Source organism: Priapulus caudatus, unplaced genomic scaffold (genome assembly GCF_000485595.1).
Source record: "Priapulus caudatus unplaced genomic scaffold, Priapulus_caudatus-5.0.1 Scaffold1312, whole genome shotgun sequence".
Lineage (NCBI taxonomy): Eukaryota > Metazoa > Priapulida > Priapulimorpha > Priapulimorphida > Priapulidae > Priapulus > Priapulus caudatus.
Window position 1 is genome coordinate 46,200 of NW_014578373.1, and position 14,061 is coordinate 60,260.

A 14,061-nucleotide genomic window follows, 5' to 3' on the forward strand; every position below is an offset into this window, starting at 1 on the left:
CATATCTACGCTTCTTCCCTCCCCCCTCCTGTATCTATGCTTCCTTTTGCCTCCCACCCGTGTATCTACGCTTGGTCCTTCAGCCTCCATACATATTCTATACTTCCTTTTACCTCCCCGTGCCTCTATGTTTCCTCCTTCCTCCTGCATATATCAAGAGCTATCTATGCTTCCTTTTACCTCCACAGTGTATCTATACTTCCTTTTACCTCCCCCGTGCCTCTATGCTTCCTCCTGCATATATCTATGCTTCCTTTTACCTCCACAGTGTATCTATACTTCCTTTCCACCCTTCTTTACGTACACGTACGCCGTGAGAGATCTCCCTCACGATGACAAAATCAATTCGGTACCACTTGGATTAACATACCCATCTTACATAAGCTGGTGCTGCCACCTAGCGAGCGGAATATACATTTTCCGTGGCCACCTCGAGTTCGTAAGCGGGTCGACCACTGACTGGCAGACAATCAGTCAAGGAAAAGTCATACAATAGTATAAGGTATCTGACATAGAGAAGCGTCGATCATCAGATGGTTAGCAAGTAGTCAGATAACATGACCACCTTTTACGTCGAAGTCTGTGAGTTCAAACCCCAGTCACTAATGAGAGTTATCTCAATGCGTGAAAAAGGTGACTCAATATTTGGGACTAAATCCCTCTCGGCTCAGATTACCATGTAAAACGGCAAGGCCATCTCAAGTAATTGAAACGTAAAGTAACGGTTAGCAACATAAAACAGTGTCAGTGACCACTGTCAGTGTTAGAAATGAGGTCGGCTTGGCGCCATTGTTATCGAGTGCTGAAGTAAGTGTCTACGTTTCAGAGGGACACTGTCCAATAACGTAAGGAGTTACAACAATACACGATCGTCAAGTATCTAACCGATGAAAAGTGACAGAAGATACAGCCACGATTCTCGAGAACGTAAAGGGCTCTGTACATAACACAGAAATACAAAACTACAGTACACAATTTATTATCCGAAACCCTTGGGACCAGACAAATTTCGTAATTCGTAATTTTTCGAATTTCAAAATGGTAGTACAGTACAGGTACACATACTGTATATCCTGCAACTAGCCAAAACTAAAACCCAAGTTCTCAAGAGGCCAAGGGCTGTACCAGTACAGTACAATATGTATGAGTAATGACAAACACATTAATATTTCTGCAGTGAACCTTGTGCAGCCAAACGCGAGCTTTGGTGTGCAGACAACCTCCACAAAAAAAATTCCGGTTTTCAGAGCTTTTCGGTTTTCAGAATTTCGAATAATAGATTGTGTACTGTACATACGCAAATACATAGACGTCGCACATGACAGACGGCAACGACCGTAGGATGTACTTACGATTTCGAAGAAATAGAGGGCTCTGTCGTAGTTCTTCAGGCCCGTGTAGATCATGCCGCCGTAGTAGTAGTAGGCGAGGAAATGTTTCACGTCGTACGCGCTGTTCTGTGGGTTCGCCGAGAAAACGCAATGGGAAAAGACATAGATTCGCGTGTAATCGGGATAAAGTTCGCGCGGGCGTCACACATCCCTTCTTGTCACTCGAACGGCGCCACCTAGCTGCATTACCGTGGAAACGATTATCGCAGTTACATGTAAGCATTTCTGCAAGAAGCCACATCTCGATTTTGTCTCGAGCGTTCAGGCTTTGCGGCTTCTTCCGCGTGTTGGCGTGCATCACTTTAAAGACACCGCAGAGCGACTAGTGGTGACATCTGTTGGCAACAAAGGAAGTCTTTGCGATTCTCGCTAACATTAGTCGCCCGCACGCGAGCGAGTACACACTCACCTCCTTACTGATGTCTGTGATGTCTGCATCCAGAAAATCCAACGCTGGCTTGAAGCACTTTGCGACCAAGCAGAGCTGCAAAGCAAACAGATAGCGTGAACAAATGCACACAGCTACAGCATGACCATAGGTGTACAGCAGACAAGGATATAACTCGAGGTTCAAGCAGGACATCTTTATGGGCAGAGTAAAGAGTAAATCCATGACCGTGATCACATGCTAGCAATACTCTTGATCTCACAGTTACCCGTTTAGCAGAGCGTTGAATACATTTAGTATGCTAAAGTAAATAGTACAGCTATAATAGCTAATGTTCGCGTAACTCAAACAATACCATTACGAGATAGCATTGGCATGTTATAAACAATATTACAACTAAATGGTGCACAATAACGACAAGCTCTTCACAACACAACAACACTTATATTATATTATATTATATTATATTATATATATATATATATCAAGAGCTAATAATACATAGAGTGTACAACGGAAAAACGGGAAAATGGTGCTATTTCACGACATGATTATTCTACTTTGCCTGCGAGTCTAGAATAATTTTATGGTATTGCATTAAGCAGAATTCTTTGCTCTCTAAAACAAGACCAACCGCTTGTCAATACGATACTCCTAGGCTGAGATATTGGCTCGTACACTTCCCCTCCCACAGACCTCACGGCGCTTCGAATCCACATCAGTCAGCAACCTAAACGCCCCTAAGCATTTTGGTTATCGATTTCCGTCACCGCTTGGAGCGCTAATAACTGATGTCACATGCCCAAATTTGGTTCTCTTACTACACCATATAGTAACTGAGCTGCGTTGTAGAAACTTAATTAAGAAAACATTGCTGGCTCCATCATGACGGGCATTAGCCGTGCTAGGAAAGATAATGGGAGATAAGGGCATAGGCGATGCCCCCGAAAGTCACCTATGATAACCGAAACGCCGTTCATTCATAAAGTTATGGCGGAAAAACCGAACTTTCACGAAGCAACGCTTAGGGGCGTAGGTTGATGACTCCCGGGGTACGAGGCGGCTTAAGGCATGTGGGAGGGGAGGTTTAGGAGCCAATATCTCAGCCTAGGAGTATCGTATTGACAAGCGGTTGGTCTTGTTTTAGAGAGCAAAGAATTCTGCTTATTGCAATACCATAAAATTATTCTAGACTCGCAGGCAAAGTAGAATAATCATGTCGTGAAATAGCACTATTTTCCCGTTTTTCCGTTGTACACTCTAGGTATTATTAGCTCTTGATATATATATATATATATATATAAACATATAAACATGCAATATGTATCAGACAGGTATACGTATAACTTCTGACTGAGGTGCAGAGCACACACACACGCTAGCTACATACCTGGCAGAGATCAGCATGGATCGATGTCAGCTGTGACGGGTAAAGCTGAATCTTCTGAATAGCACTGCTCACTAGTGAGATGCCTCGAATCGGCTGAAATAACGAGCAGACGATAAATATCGCTCCGTACACCAAGCAGTTAACCATTAATTAAAATATTCAATTACATTTCGTTACTTTAATTATTTTCTTAACATCAACAGGGTTTCTTCTGAGGAAAAATTAGACAAAGGAGGTAATGGCCAGTTTGGGAAAAAAACGCGCATGATGGATTCAAAGGCATGCCGTAGGCACAAATTGTTAAAATTTGAATGTCTTAGATTGCATTTGAGAACATTTTCACAACCGCGATGTTAAATTTGACAACGGCGGTGTGCAACTGTGCCTCTTATGTATAAGAAACCCTGATCAACATCTCTTTGAGGTTGCAATAGATGGCGCCCCTGCAGAACAGCTATAGTGGTGATAGCTTGCTTTCAGATTTATATATATGAATTACGGGTTATAGTAGGGGCCTACACATGAGTGAATGAGGTCACAGTCATACCTGCTTCCTTTCCACGAGCTGACGGGTCATTTGGTGACACAGCTCTGAATCTGTATTAAAATAATCAAGCAAAGATGCAGTTTGAAAAATCGGGAAATTATTTATTATTACTGGCAATGGTTAAAAACATATATATTAGTTTTATTTGTATTATTATGCAACTATATTTTATAACTAAATGTGATAACACTATCCCTTTAGATCAACAGAAAAAATAATTATGCATCAGCTGAGCTGTAAATTTTATACATTAAAGGTAGCTTCCCTCGAACTTCCCCCGTAAATTTGTGTAACAAACCACTGTAAAAACGCAAGAAACAAACCAACAAAACTTTAACTAAACGTTAGCTTTGAAAATAAAACTGTAAAAATAAGTATCAAGCATATATTTGCTCATCGAAGAAACAACTCGAAAAATGCTTTTCGCCGCAGTTCCGTAGGCGCCATATTGTTTATATTTGAGCAACCATCATTTCAATCAAGTCAATGTAGCCACTTTCAGATACCATAACTTTTAATATAAATCATTTTATGAAATCAAACTTTGTAGTCTAGACAGAGAGGCACCTCGACTGTTTATGTTATTAATTTCAGAATTTCTACCGTAACCGTTTTCGAGATAGAACGTGCTAAAAACCCAACAAAATGTAATCCGAACTAACAGCGACCTGACAGAACTCTCGACTCACTCACTCGTTAACTCGCCCAGAATACTATTATCTCCCAGCAACAAAAACGTTGCGCTTTTCCTATCAGCTAGCCATGTACATGACCAGAAAAAACCATTGGGTCATAACCTGCCAGTGTGTATTATTGTACATAGCATGGTTCATACATACATAACACAGGAAGTGTGCGGATCAGAACAATCGCCGCATAGTGGCAACGGTAAACGCGTTTGAAACATTCGACCAGAACGTTTCACTTTGTAGTCTAAAAGCTTTGAATGAACGTATTCCTGAGCATTTTTTTTCACCTATCACACATATATAGGCAAGTAGAAGCGTGCAATGTTAAAATAATTTATTTTTGCCTGATTTTATGTTTGCTGCTAGAAAGTTCGAGGGAATATCCCCCCAACTCGTAGTATCAAGGGAAATAACCCATTTTGTTAGAATGAGGACTTAACAGTACACTCATATCTATATATAATTGGTTCATGGTAGTTATTAGATAACCTTAGTAAATCACACGTGCCACTAGAAACTTACACGAGTCTGTTGCAAATCTTACTTGCTCGCCATTACAACCAAGTATGAACTCTTGAGTCAATGCAAACAGCCCTTCAAAGTCTGGTATGTTCTGTAGTTCATACTTGACAACTCTGCAAAACAAGATAGACACTCACAATGAACAAGTAGATAAATGCATGTACACATACGCAAATAGATACGCGTCCACACAGATACGCATAAATACACACTTTCACGCACGCGCCCACATGCGTGTGTGGACACACGGATGTATAAATGCATGCCCGCTCATCCACATACACACATGGACACATGTTCACACAGGCATGCATACACACACACACACGCATGGATCAACACCACCATACAACCACCACTACCACCACCACCACCACCACGAACAACAACAACAACAACAACAACAACAACAACAACAACAACATCCATGACTTACAAGATAGCAAGGACCCCGAGTGAGTGCTGCTGCAGGTCTAGGGTTGCTAGTACATTGTCGAGGTGTGAAGCATGCTTCGCAAGAATGTCCATGCTCTTGTTGATAAACTCGCATAGTTGGCTGAAGTTTCCTGCAACACAGTGTCAGTGGCAGATGATACCATAAGGTAACCCAGTGGAGCACTTCTACAGTGGCAGTGTAGACATGCTCGAATGTTTTTTGTCAGCTTTCTAGTTCAAACTGTGACAGCAGTTTGCAGAGCATGGCACATGCGTGCCCGTGTTATATGTGACACTCACGTGTTCTGCACATAACTTTTTCAGTAAGCACCATTTTTACGCCAACCAATCGACTGAAAATGTACGTAGTCACCTGAACGGGAAATATATGCAATGCACGTGGACTAGATCAGTAGATGCCACCTACAAAATCTTAGGTGTGGGTGGATCGACATCCAACATACTGACTGCACACCGTCTACGCAGCTCGCACTAGCTGTGCACTAGTTAGATTTTATCGAGCATAGCTACACACTGCAGACGAGATGGGCTGTGACGCACGTGTGCTGTAAAATTACCAGCATAACATGAGTGCAACTATAGATTTAAGAAAGTACCCGGTATGTGCCTTCCGGCTTTTGTACGGCTTGCACAGTCAAGTCAATTAGCCGATATTGCTTGCTACCAACCGAATAATCATGAACTTGTAATGTAAATAAATAGTAAAATACCACTATTTCACTAACAGCAGGAGTTCATTTTGTGAGTCCTGGAAGTTAAAGTAACGCTCATAGGGTCTATGTCCCCCAGGGTACTGCCGGAACGTACCCTGGTCACTATTTCAGTATTTGATATGGTTAGGGTTAGGGTTAGGGTTAAGGTTAGGGTTAGGGTTAGGGTTAAGGTTAGGGTTAGGGTTCGGGTTAGGGTTAGGGAGTAGGCGTAGGCGACTCCCTAGACTCGTTAGTGGAGTAGACGAGGTACGGTCCGGCATATTAGATAGTACCAGAGTACGTTCCGGTATACCGGAGGACATAGACCCTCTCAGCTAAAGTAACACTAACAGTAACATAACAACACTCAACAGTAACAAAACTAACATAACAATATTTTAGTCTGCGTTTATTTTGCATTGATGCGACAAGCACAGGTGAAAGGACGTCTACAAATGTCTGCTAGTGGGCTTGTTGTATTTTACTTTTTAAATCGTCTAATTAATTGGCATTGTACCTTGGGCCGACAAATTTCTGACATTATTCACAAATTGCTCTAAAGCCGCCGCCATCGTGAAATCGGGTCGCGTGCATCATCCATAATTTACACATTGGCTCATTGCTACAGAAACTGCTGTGAAGGCAAATTTTACAAATTACACGTGTAAATTATGATTTACAAAATCTTAAGCGTATCTATGTTTAAAGAAATAAATAAATTCTACAAATATCGAAGAACTAAATATTTACAGAAATTGTTTTTATCAGAACTTAAGCGACCTTCGACGCGATACATGCGAACATTCAATCGTTGATTCTAAAGACTCAAGCCGTGTTAGATGAGAATCTTTACGATTTTTAACTATTTAAAAAATTACAAACTAAATTTTTCGCATTCGTAGTACATTTTTGTTAGATTCTGGGAAGATTAAGTTTATTTGTAATTGTGTAGCGTATAATTACTAATAAATCAACAACCCGTTTTTATACAGAGGTCAGCACTATGCGATTTGAAGATTGCACGTGAAAATTCTCCACTTTTAGTACATTTCTTACTATCTTAGTGTAGTTTCTACGTACTTGCTGGGAAGTGACAGCGCTATCCGAAATAGGCAGTTCAACTTAAATATCAACAAAATGACAGCTAAGATTTCAGAGGTGAGTGACCCGAATGTAGCCTATTTGAATTCGTTTTTCACAGTCCCAATTTCGTTGGTACAATGCCGAATGCGGCAATGCCAATCCCAATGGACACAGGCAATTGAAGCGTTTCAATAAAATATAATGCTAATTAAATACGAAATCTATTTACTACCAAATTCCTAATGTTTCTATACTCTCTTTTATCTATTATTGCCAACAGTTTCCTGTAAATTCCGTCTAAATCCTACGTCCAACCATACGCTTGGCCATAGCTCTTAGCTACTACTAGTACTACTACTTAGTGCTATAAGGCGCTTACAATTAAGCTGCCGCTGGCGCTATAGACCGACCCTGCTGACTGGCCCGGGCTGCCTCAGCGCCGCCAGAAATGGCCGTGTGAAGTTCGCAAATCGAATGTTTGTTCACAAGAAATACCGCAGCTTATACCATATGCAACGATAGTTAGCAGGTTCACATTTTAGTAGCGCTATAACTTAAGACATATTCACTTCGGATAATGAGCATTAATTGCCTACGCACACGTCGTTTTATAGCTCGGTATAATCGGGGATAAGTTGGTCCATCGCATGGCCGCCATGCGTCGCGTCCTATAGCCCAGCGGCAGTTAAGTCAAGGCGTTAGTACTAGAGCTAAATGCTGCCAGCGCATTTGCTTTCGCCGGCGGCGACTGTTAGCACGCCTTAGCACCTAATAGTAATAGTAATATATTATAGCAGGTAGGAGCGCAGGATTCACAAATTCGGCTTGACGCTCGGCTGCGATTTCACACTTTCACGAGCAACCAATAGCACATCCAACAGCTTCGTCTTTTGTTTTCTCTTTGCAACCAACCGAGTGTTCACTTGTTATAAAAACAATGTCTGCTGTTCGTAACCGAGCTGTGTCTAACAGGCGAAATCACACAAAGACTGACGAAATTCTCTGCGTTCGCGGAACGCTTGCCCCCATAATGTAAATGGCTGTCAGAATCAGCGGCTATATAGAGCTGGTACTCGCCGCTGCTCACCTCAAATTAGCCCATCGAGTGGACTAAGCTAAGGCCGAGCAGGTGGGAGCGAGTGCCAGTCTATGGAACTATAGTGGCGCGCAGGCGGCCGGCACTGCAGTTCCAAACCTGCCCGTATGAGGCTCCGCGGCATTGGAACGTTGCAAAACGTTGCCAGCGCTTGGCAGCGGCAAAGAAATGGAGGTCACGAATGCGCCGGTAGAATGTTTCTGAGTCTGACATTTACATTTACGGGGCAAGGTTCGCGAACCGTTTGAGAATTTCGTCAGTCTTTGTGTGATTTCGCGGCATGACACAGCTCCGGTTTAACGACAGAAGACATTATGTTTTTATAAGGCACGGTGAATCACTGTTGTGAAAGAGAAATGTTTCAAAAGATGGCAAGCTGTTTGATGTTGTATTGGTGCTCTGAAAGTGTGAAATCAGTGAGCGATCGAGCAGTGCGAATGCTTGCGCTCATCCGCGCTTTCCTACCTGCCTATATATATTAGTGTAAGCGTGCAACAGTCGCGCCGCGAAAGCTATGGCGCGGGCAGCGTATGGTTGGACGTAGGATTTGGACGGAATTTACAGGAAACTGTCGGCAATAATAGGTGAAAGAGAGTATAGAAACATTAAGAATTTGGTAGTAAATAGATTTCGTATTTAGTTAGCATTATATTTTATTGAAACGCTTCAAGTGCCTGTGCCAATGGACCCGATTCAATGGTAGGTTGAAGTTGATCGTACCATACCATTGCCAGTACGTTATGTCCGTTATGCATTGTCTCGACGTGTAACATCAAATCATAAGATAATTATTTGTTTAGAAATACACGTAGTTGCTTAACATTTTCTTAGAGTTAAGATCTTGTATTTATTTATAGGACGTGGATATTTGTCCGAGCATCGGACACCTGTTCGTATGCGCTATTCGTCCGAGCAGTTGTTGCGCATGCGCTGTTCATGCTGTATTACATAAATGTAATATAATGCTAATCTAGGTTAGGGAGTCACCTACTCCCTAACCCTACCCCTAACCCCAACCCTAACACTAACTGTAAACCGACTCGGCTCTCTTATATACGCGAGTCATAGTACCAAACACTATCTATGGTGTATAACCACATACGCAAAACATGTATGCAGGGGTGTCACAGCCGTAGGGCTGCCGTAGCAAAACGCTACGGGCCCCCAGCCTAAAGGGGCCCCCAAACTTTCAAAATAGCCTCAGAATGCTGGAAATAGCATTTTAGAGCATCTAGATTTCAAAATTTTCTGGGGGGAGACCCCCTAGACCCCCCTTCACACTTCCTACCTCCGGCACTCGTGACATGCGCCTGCGGCATGCAACATGAACAGCGCATGCGCAACAACTGCTCGGACGAATAGCGCATACGAACAGGTGTCCGATGCTCAGACGAATATCCACGTCGTTATTTATACGCAATAGATGGGTGTCACTGCTGAATGATGCTGTGTCACGGTCACAGCCTTTTCGGCTATACTTTATCATATGTATAATAATGTGTTTGGTGCAATCTTTCTGCATTTACCAGTTAAGGCTAGATGTGGAACAGCTGAAAGGACTTCTAGAGACGGCTACTAGGAACCGTGTCAAGGATTTGCTTGTTCTGAACATAGCGAAGCTGGAGACTGAGATAACGAAACTAGTGGTAGGAAGATAATTAATTATGGCATATATATATACATCTATACTATAAACCAGCTAGTTCTCTATCACTTCTGTGCCTGCAATCGTACAACTTTCGAACTTTTGGAAAGTGCAACTAGGTGATAGTAAATTGAAGCACAGGTTAGCATGACTGAGTAATGTGGTTTCTGATCATTGGTTTTTATGTACCAGAGGATCTGTTCATGCACAATATAGTTCCAGTTTAGATGAACTAAACATGCAACATTTCTAGCAAGCAGTTAGAATTATCTTGAAGATGCAATGCAACACATTTATTAGGATTTGTAATTGTAGCAGTTAACCTGCTAATGCTAAAGACTAAGGTTTAGTCAGAATTGTGTTCATTACTGCGCTAGGTTGCCCAAATGGTGCAACACACACAGGTCGACAGTGTTTATGTTACGAAGTGGCTATATGCCCGGCAGCCGGGCACGGTCTTCGATTTCCTAAATGCCCGGCAGTTTTTAATTTTCGGTGATTTCTCGAGTAATCAGTGTACTACGTGATCCAAAGTATTCTACATTTGTTTAGAAATATCAAGCATGCGTGCGAAAATGTCCGGTGCACTATAATCTGTATCACACCTGCTTCGGCGGCTGCGGTTTGAAACTGTAAACAACTGTGTTTATTTGACTGTGGATTTCAATTAGACATTTCTTACTAAACAGCAGTGATATTGGACAAACTAATATGCGTTTGGATGTGAGGTTATTTACTTATTAACTACACAAGGTGCCAGTTACTCGAGCATTTGTCAACTTTGCATAATCAATGGGCCTATTATGCCTTTAAGAGAATTCATAAGTTTATTGTACTGGTCCATGATCAAACATAACATATCATATGCTTATTGAATAAGATCATATATTTTAAAGATGGGGTGTTCATTTTGATACTTATAACCTGGTATGCTGTACCACATAGTGTTTAGATGGGTTCCAACTCCAAGTTGTCTGTTTAGAAAAAAAGCCAGGCAACAAGTAACAGTACTGACTTCCTTCTGTAGTAGATTGTGCCGTGATTGGAGGAAAGGTTAACACTTAACAGTAGTGCAATCTAAGCTACCCTTAACAGTAGTGCAATCTAAGCTACCCTTAACAGTAGTGCAATCTAAGCTACCCTTAACAGTAGTGCAATCTAAGCTACCCTTCCGATTCGACACATGTATTGCAATTTTTGCGTAGTTAAATGGAATGTAGTCAGTGATTGGAAAATGCTAATGAGAGATTGTATTTGTCTAGCATAGTTTTCCTATATGTTTTAGGAACGGGAAGAATCAGCTGCAAAGGAGGGAGGTGATAGCAATACAGGGAAGCCAAGACCTGTTCAAGCTAATATGCCTTTCCGAGTCAAGTTGTCAACATATGGTACTTGCACGTAGTTAGTTCCTCTTAGGAATTTCTGTGAGGTTTTTATAAACCGAACGATGATCTTCTAGTGCTGTACAGTCGCTATTTCATTTGCCTTTCTATAGCTACTAAGCTCAAAAATTTACTAGCTAACCTAAAAATTCCACCAGCCCCTGAAATGTTGTCAGATATAGGATCCAATTTATGATTCAATTGGAATATAAATATAGAGCCTGAACTATTTGACCTTTAAGAACTTTATATTCATATTTTTAGTTTTCATATCTATCTTTTTATTGAAGTTTATGTATAGTAATCATTTATTGATTTTTTTAACTATACACATTATTATTATAATTATAATAAAGAAAAATATAAAGTATAAAAAATATAAAGAAATTATAAGTCAATTATAATAAAGAAAATCTGCAATATGACAGTTCTTCCCTACTATTTAAATTGCCCTGGCCATTAACATTAATATGCTTAGACTTGTACGCACACAGTGGTACTTCTTCATTATCAGAGTTTTTGTGCAACTTCTGCTTGAGGCTCTATACCGTGTGCACTATATTCCGTCTTCTATCATCATTGAAATTTCTACTTTTATAATGTAGTATTGTTACATTCTGGTTGATTTGTGTTCTTTACAGGCTGGGAAAATGATGGAAAGTTCATAAAGGTCTACGTAACACTAAAGAATGTTCACAATATACCAAAGGAAAATGTTTCAGTGGAATTCACAGAGACGTAAGCATCTCTATCATTTTACATTAGCTTGTGAGACTGTTGGCAATAGGTAGTGCTTAATTAGCATTTCAAGCTAGATGATCATGACCATTTTTTGTTTCAGTTCAATGTCGCTTAACGTATCTGAGCTGGATGGGAAGAGCTATAACCTTCCAATCCACGATCTTCTCCAATTGATTGATCCCAGTTCAAGTTCTCACAAGGTTGGTTCCATAGAGTGTCATACTGCGAATATACTGACACTGCATTTTGAACACTGTACTTTGCATCTAGTTCAGGGGTTCTTAATCTGTGGTCCATGGACCCCTTTGGCGTCCGTGGATTAACTTCAGGGGGTCCGTGAACCAGACGCATTTGTGTGTATACAAAATGTGTGTGTATATTTTTATGTGTTTATGTGCATTTTTCTGAGGAGGGTCTGTATCTTTTACCAGATTCTCAAAGGGGTCCACGACTCAAAAAATGTTAAGAACCTCTGATCTAGTTCATGGCCGTCGTCGACCAGAATTGCTTCGTACTGTTTTATGTAATGAAAGATTGTATCCAAGTTTTGTCAGCAAGTCGATGGTGGATTAATGACCGACTTGGGTCGCCCATGAGTGCCTTCGCCGGTGATCGAGATCGAGTCAGAGTTGGCAGCTTCCCGGTCGTGTGATGCTGCTCCTTGCAATTTCAGGTGAAAACCGACATGGTGCTGGTGAACCTACGGAAGAAGGATGGAACGAACACGTGGAATCACGTGACGAAATCAGATGTGAAGAAAACAGATGCCAAGTAATAGCACGAACATATCTATACAGTGAACACGAAAGACCACTATAATAGCTGTTGCAGCAATAGTGCCGTTTTGTTATTTTCTAAAAGCACCCCTAGGTGGTAGAAATAAATAGCATGAGTCGGTGTGAGTACGTAGCTGTTTGATCTTCGATTTCTACTTATGTCTAGAAGATATACATTGTAAGATTTTTACCCAGATTTGTGGCATTTGATTGTTTAATGCTGAATACTAGCGTAAAGTCAGAGTTGTATGTATTAATGGGCTAAGCTGGTAAAATGCTGCAACAGGGGTCAAAGCAGTGTTTGTGCTACACGATGAAGGCTATTTTGGGTATCTGGTGAACAAAAGTAGAGACCCCCAGTGGAAAATTTGGGGTACAATTGAAAGTTCCCTCTTCCTGAAATATATATATATATATATAACTGTAGGTGACTAGTAAAGCAACCCTGAGTATACCATTATGATATATAGTGTGAATCTATGCATTGACCCATAATTACGTATTGTAATTTGTTGCAATGTGATGTTTTATTAGGGCTGCTGCACCCAGCATGGGAAAAGATGCCGGCGAGGACCCCAACAAAGCGATGATGAACATAATGAAGAAGATGTACGATGAGGGAGATGACGAAATGAAGAGATCCATTGCCAAGGCTTGGACAGAGGGAAAGGAGAAAGGTGGAGGAGGATTCCCAGGACTTCCAGGATTCTGAGAACCTCTAATGGGTTGTTAAGAAATATTCTAAAATTGTCTACACTTGTCTTCGGCAAAATGATTTCTATCAGTCTGAGCAGAGTGGTAAACTTATCGCAGCAATTATGTAACATGATCCTTTTCATTTTTTACGTCATTTTTTTAAATTTATAATTGTAGAATCTTGCACCCAGACACTATGACCCTCCTCATCGCCTGGTTTAAAGTCGTTGTGAAATTTCCTGATTGCCAGTTTTAGTTGTGGTATTGTAAGAATTTATTGAGCCAAGTAAAGTTTCAGTAGCAAGAAAGGCAGCACCTACTCGTTACATTGCAAGTTCAAGGGCAGATTGAAATTCTGTGATAAGCGTTCACAAAATTTGTGTTTACCTCTGTAATAATGTAATTTAAACTATTATCATCATTATATTTGTTGTAATTTTTGATTTGTTACATTAGAGTTGTGGTAGGACATGACAAACACACCCCGACGATATACTAGCATAATATACCCATGTTTTCTGATCTAATGGAAGCTTTTCCACTCATGGGAGCGCTACGTCGCACAGG

The 14,061-nt window shown here is 41.0% G+C and overlaps 2 protein-coding genes across 2 annotated transcripts; one reads left to right on the plus strand and one right to left on the minus strand.

Moving 5' to 3' along the window:
- Positions 1-568: 568 nt before the first annotated feature.
- Positions 569-6,660, minus strand: LOC106816199 (COP9 signalosome complex subunit 3-like). The gene is made up of 8 exons (XM_014820762.1): positions 6,593-6,660; positions 5,364-5,493; positions 4,928-5,040; positions 3,717-3,766; positions 3,170-3,262; positions 1,801-1,875; positions 1,353-1,457; positions 569-580 (listed from the first exon to the last, which is right to left on the minus strand). The coding sequence occupies exons 1-8, from the start codon at positions 6,645-6,647 to the stop codon at positions 569-571; spliced, it is 633 nt and encodes a 210-aa protein (XP_014676248.1). The 5' UTR covers positions 6,648-6,660.
- A 388-nt stretch (positions 6,661-7,048) lies between these two features.
- LOC106816201 (calcyclin-binding protein-like) lies at positions 7,049-13,918 on the plus strand. The gene is made up of 7 exons (XM_014820764.1): positions 7,049-7,233; positions 9,784-9,900; positions 11,185-11,287; positions 11,923-12,019; positions 12,123-12,222; positions 12,696-12,793; positions 13,333-13,918. Exons 1-7 carry the CDS (start codon positions 7,213-7,215, stop codon positions 13,508-13,510), a joined length of 714 nt encoding a protein of 237 aa, XP_014676250.1. The 5' UTR covers positions 7,049-7,212; the 3' UTR covers positions 13,511-13,918.
- Positions 13,919-14,061: the final 143 nt, after the last annotated feature.

Coding starts and splice junctions, on each gene's coding strand:
- LOC106816199 (XM_014820762.1), bottom strand. CDS start 6,647: ATGGCGGCGGCTTTAGAGCAATTTGTGAATAATGTCAGAAATTTGTCG. Junction 5,494..6,592: donor CAGAAATTTGTCGGCCCAAG/GTACAATGCCAA, acceptor ACTGTGTTGCAG/GAAACTTCAGCCAACTATGC. Junction 1,876..3,169: donor TCCATGCTGATCTCTGCCAG/GTATGTAGCTAG, acceptor TTTGCTTTGCAG/CTCTGCTTGGTCGCAAAGTG.
- LOC106816201 (XM_014820764.1), top strand. CDS start 7,213: ATGACAGCTAAGATTTCAGAG. Junction 7,234..9,783: donor TGACAGCTAAGATTTCAGAG/GTGAGTGACCCG, acceptor TGCATTTACCAG/TTAAGGCTAGATGTGGAACA. Junction 12,020..12,122: donor TCAGTGGAATTCACAGAGAC/GTAAGCATCTCT, acceptor TTTTTGTTTCAG/TTCAATGTCGCTTAACGTAT.